The sequence below is a fragment of the Ichthyophthirius multifiliis genome, assembly GCF_000220395.1.
Source record: "Ichthyophthirius multifiliis unplaced genomic scaffold scaff_1120509251434, whole genome shotgun sequence".
Taxonomy (NCBI): domain Eukaryota; phylum Ciliophora; class Oligohymenophorea; order Hymenostomatida; genus Ichthyophthirius; species Ichthyophthirius multifiliis.
The window spans coordinates 3520-9137 of NW_004085877.1; the positions used below are offsets into that span (position 1 = coordinate 3520).

The 5618-nt window shown below is 16.5% G+C and overlaps 1 protein-coding gene across 1 annotated transcript, besides 8 other annotated features; it reads right to left on the reverse strand. All coding sequences in view use genetic code 6, as the record gives it.

Annotated features, from left to right (window-relative positions):
• IMG5_203670 (hypothetical protein) lies at nucleotides 1-1492 on the reverse strand (the record flags this gene model as incomplete). Its single annotated transcript, XM_004023803.1, has 2 exons — nucleotides 1-557; nucleotides 616-1492. The coding sequence occupies 2 exons, from the start codon at nucleotides 1490-1492 to the stop codon at nucleotides 1-3; spliced, it is 1434 nt and encodes a 477-aa protein (XP_004023852.1).
• Nucleotides 562-608: a microsatellite.
• Nucleotides 1493-2686: 1194 nt separating the features above from the next.
• Nucleotides 2687-2727: a microsatellite.
• A 963-nt stretch (nucleotides 2728-3690) lies between these two features.
• Nucleotides 3691-3725: a microsatellite.
• A 699-nt stretch (nucleotides 3726-4424) lies between these two features.
• Nucleotides 4425-4474: a microsatellite.
• Nucleotides 4437-4514: a microsatellite.
• Nucleotides 4466-4506: a microsatellite.
• Nucleotides 4467-4516: a microsatellite.
• Nucleotides 4517-5005: 489 nt separating this feature from the next.
• Nucleotides 5006-5037: a microsatellite.
• The last annotated feature ends 581 nt before the right edge of the window (nucleotides 5038-5618 follow it).

Genomic DNA, 5618 nt, shown 5'->3' on the forward strand with positions numbered 1-5618 from the left:
TCATTATTTACACTATTTTTTTAATAATATTTTTTAAAAATTTATTCTTCCTGAGCTAAGTAAATATACTTTTATTTTATTAATAAAAAATATTTATATAAATTAATAAAAATATATACAAGAATCAGGATCATCTCCATCTTACCAAATAACTTCGCCTTTTTAAAATTTAATAGGCTATAAAAGTGGTACTATTTTAACCATGAAAAGTTAATCAGCTTCTAAATAGAAAATATTGAATTTTCTAATAACACCTCCGTGTATATTCATACATATTTCATATCTTAAACTAATAGGAAGTTAATCAAAAATACGACTTTAATTAGCCCACTAAAAGCAGTTTTTGTCCATTGAATATTAAATGTAATCTCTTAGTTTGTTTTTTAAAAAAACTCCCACGTTCATTTCATTACAAAAATCATTCATTGTTAATATTTTCTTTTATAAATTATTATCTTTTATGTCCATATATTATAATACAGAAACCAATATTCCGATTAAAATCGAATAAAAGCCTACCCCTAAAAGCATTAAGATAATTGATATTATTATTTCAGCTTTTATTTAATTTTTATATAAAAATATTAAATTTATATATTTAAATATTTCTATTACGTTAAGAAAAAGATGTTATATCTCCATAACCTACTGTTGTAATAGTTGTAATTACATAGTATATAGAAGTAATATAAAGTGTTTTATTTGTTTCGCTAATCATTTGATTTCTATATACCCATGTTTATTCGCAAAAATCTAAAAGTTTAGCCTAATAATACCAGACACAGCTTATTACATGTATAAGAATTGTAAGTTAAAAAAATAGACTAAAAATTCTAACAAAACCTGTATTTATAGATAAATAGTTTAAAATTTAACTATTGTTAATATACAGATTAATTTTAAAAATTTTGGTTATTTTTAATATTTTATAAAGTCTTGGAAAACGCGAAATTTTAAATATTTTTAAAGAATATTTCGCATCATTATTATCCATTTCGAAAATATTTTAAGCCAAAAGGTCGAAAGGAAAACATGACAAGAAATCTATTATAAACCAAGTTTTAAAATATGTACATAAAACAGTTTTTATACTTAAAACAACTTATTTATCATCATCATAGTATGTAGAGAACATATTCACAAACAAGTCAATCCAAAAAAATATATCTACTATATTTTATAAATTATTAAATATGTCATTTTAATCTTCGTCGAATGCTATTGTATATGGGTTAAAAATTACTGTGTAAATAATAAATATTGCCTTTATTTATAAGAATTTATTTTTACTTTTTAAGTTTTTTTTTAAAAATAATTACTTATAATGGTCTCCAAATTTTTAAAAAATTACTTTCAATATGTATTAAAGGAAAGGGAACGTTATTAGTGTCTTTATTTATAAATAGATCTTTTTTGCTTAGTGGAAAAAGTACCTTTTTTACTGAAGGACGGTCTCTAGTTGCTAAATCAAATAAATTAGGTGATGTACCATAATTTCGTATATTCTCGCTTATTTTATTTAATCTTATAATAGTTTTTATTTTATGAAAAGATCTTTAGTATATTCTTTTAGTTTCTTCAGAGGTCATTTTTTATTTTTAAGGTTTTGTTTTATTGTTTTTTTATGTAATAGTTTTTATTAACTTAAAAAAATCAAGCTTTTTTGGAAAATAAACTAGATTTTAGTCACATATTTATTTGGGAAAATTTGATTGCAGATTTTCGGTTATAGTGGGGTTATTTGATGATATGTTAATATTTTATATATTATAAACTGCATGCTTTTTTATATTTTTATTATTTTAGGTTTTATTTTTTATTTTATATTTATTTTTTAAAAAAAAAAACTTAAAATTTTTTCAAAATATCTGCTTTTTATTATATTTAACGTTCAGTTACTTATTCCTTTTATGTTTCTAACTAAAATATTATTTCTTTTTAGTTTTATATTGTATTTTAGTTTATATAAATGTACTTAAGGCTATTATGAAGTGGATTAGATTTAATTATTCATAAAACTATAATTTTTATATTATTTAATTTTACAAAAAAAATATAAAAATTTAATATATATTTATGTTTAAAAAAAAATTATTAATAAAATTTTTAAAAAATAACATAAAAATATTCAAAATTTAATTATTTATATATAAAGTAATAATATTAAAAAGTGTAAAAAAGAGAAAAGATATTTCAATTATTTTAATTATTAGTATTTGTAGGACATAATTCAACCATTGAGTTAATTATTTCATATTAATTTAAAATATTATTTTTAATATTATCCACCCAATTTTCTTTATCAAAACAATCACTACCTACTACAAAATAACACAATATTTATCCATTTTTTAATATCTTCATATTTATTAATTTTCTTATTTTTTTAAAAATAATATACTTTTTTTTTTTTTTGCTTTAAAATTTAGATATTAAATACCCATCATTTTATTCTAAATATGAATTCATTAATTCCATTACATCATTTTTTGTTTTTTCTGTGTCGCTTTATCCTTTTATTCTTAACATTCTATAATGATTTTATAAATTATTTGTTTTGATTTATATTTTGTTCATTTATTTTTATAGTTTCTATTTTTTTTTTAAATTAAATTAGAAACAAACATTAATTAAAGAAAAAAATAAAAAAAATACAATAAATAAACTATTTTAAAAAACAAAAAAATTAAAAAAATTCAATTTTAAAAATAAAATTCAATTTAAATATTTTGAATTAAAAATGAATAAAAATAATTAATATATATTAATTATGATTATAAAATTTGAAATGATCTTTTTTAATATATTTCTAATATTCAGTTAATTTTATTTAAAAAGACAATTAAATATTAAAATAATTATTAATATGTTAAACTATATAATTTATATTTTTATGATAATATATATAGGTTTATTATATTTTTTTGAAACAATAAAAAAACTAAATTCGCTATAATAAATAAAATTAATAATATTTAATTTATTTTTTAATTTCTTCATATTCAAATCATTAATTAATTAATTTTATTTTCTATATATCCTTAAAAAAGGAAGATAAAATTACTAAATACAAAATTAATAGGTTAGAAAAATAAGGCAAGAAGCATTAAAAAATATAAATTACTATTAATATAATATTTTTTAAAAATTATTAATATAAAACAATAAAAATAATAATTAATTAAATCCTTAAAATATTTATATTTATATTTTTAACTTAAATAAATTTAATTTTTTTTATTTAATATATTTAATATTATCATAAAATAATTTTTTTAAATTTTTCTTAAAAATAATATCAAATAAAAATATATAATAATAATATAATAAAATAATTCTTTCATATTTATTCTAAAGCCGAAAAATAACAATCACTTAATTTCTAAAATGACTCAGACGCTTAAGGATGTGCATTTTTATCGGGATGTATAAGCTTAGCAATAGATTTATATTCATTTTTAAGTTTCTAAGTATCTAAATTTTAGAAATACATTTTTAAAATTTCTTTTGGGAAAAGTAATATTTTAAACATTTCTTTTAGTTAAATTAAAGTTAAATCTTAGTTATTTTAAATAAATTCCTTAGCTTATTTTTCAGCTAATTTTTCTATTTTATTTTCTACACTTTTATATGCAAAAATAACTTTTTTTTGGAAATCTTCTTATATGAATTCATTGAAATGTTACTTTTTTAAAAATAAAATAAAATTAATATTAAAATAAAATATAACAAAAAGTTACATTTAATAAAGCCTTCCTTTTGGCTTCTTTATATAATTCTTCTTGATTCTTTTTATATTCAACTTCTTTTTAGGCCTCCTATTGTCTTAAAAATTCTTTAAATTCTTCTTTTCTTTATTTTTTACATTGATTACACTATTTATTTTTATAAGTAGAATAATGAGATTCCCAAAGATGATTTTTTTTGCATTAAAAATAAAGTATTTTTGAGAAATATTTATTCAGTAAAAAGCCTTAATTAGAATTTGCATAATCTTAAGCAATTTTTAAGTTTTATTGACATTTTTAACACCATCGTCCATTAAGCAAATCTACCATAGAAAGAGTAAAAGAATGCTTAAAAAAACACCGAATAGATAAGGTGCAGCTCGGAAAAACATGATTAAATTCTTCCTCTGCCAGCCTTCCCTCCCGTTGCTTTATAAGATTTTTTATTTCTATCATGGATGAATTTACAACTATTTAATATTATAGTTTTTTTTTTATATAAAATATATATATTTTATTTTATTTTGTAAAGATTAATGTTTTTAATTTAAAATTTATATATAAAAATATTACTTTATAACATTATTTTTTATATTATAATTATAATTTGTATAAAAACAAATACAAATAATAATAGATATATATTATTTGTATTAGTTCTAAAAAATAAATAAAAGTAAGTATAAAAATAAAAAAATAATAAAAGTAATATTATATATATATAATATAATTAAAATTTTATATATTTATATGTTTATATATTATATATTTATATATTTATTTATTATGATTACTATTATGTTATTTTTCAGGATTGTCCTCATAGAAATTAAAAAAAAACTAATTTTCGTTAGTATTTTTAAATTAATTTAGTTTATTTTCGTAATTTTAAAAAGAATCTGAATTAGTTGAAAAAAAAGAGTCTTTTCTAATATTTTCTTTGTTTGTTTTATTTCTTTTTTCTACTAATGGTTCTATGCCTTATTAATAATCATTTAAATTATTATTATGTTCATATTAGAAAATATCATCGTATTTCTAATCAAAAGATATTTATGTTTCTTTTTCTGAATTATCTTTATTATTAAATTTTTATAAATCATTCTCTATATTATAAAAGACTTAATTGTCTTTAACATTGTTATTTATATAATCGACTTAAGCATAAGGATTTTTCCGTTTTCCTATATAATTATTATTAAAAGATTATTATTATTATTAATTCATTTTTATTTTAAATAAATATTATTATTTATAAATGGGGTTTTTTTTTTTTTTTTTTTTGAGTTGTTTTTTTGGGTTGTTTTTTGTTTTGAGATCCTCTTAACTTTTTTTTTAAGAAAGTGTAAAGGCAGGGTTTTTTGGGGGATTTTTAAGGTTTTTATTTTTGAGATAAACGGGAACTTATCCTTAGATAAGTTTTTTTTATATTATATTTTTTTTTTTTTAAGAAATTTTCTTTTTTAATATATTTAATTAATATATATATTTTTTTTATTTTTTTCTTTAGAAAATTATAGGAAAAAACAAAAATTTTTTTTTTTTTTTTCCAAAATAAATTCTTCATCTATTTAATTTTTTTAAAAAAAATCTTAATTGTAAACAACTTTTTTTTTCATGTTGATATTTTATATAATAATAATTATAAATTTTGCGTTTATTTTTGATAAGATTTAAATTATTTTTAAGAAAGTTATTTGTATTTTTATATATTTAGTTATAAAAGAAATATTTAAATTATAAAATAACATTTTTTTTTATTAAGAAAATTCTTATCCATATAAAAATAAAATAATTAATTAAAAAAAAAAAAAAAAAAAAAAATTTCCAAGATTTTATCTAAATATTAATTTAATAGTAATATGATAAATTAAAAAAATAATAAATAAT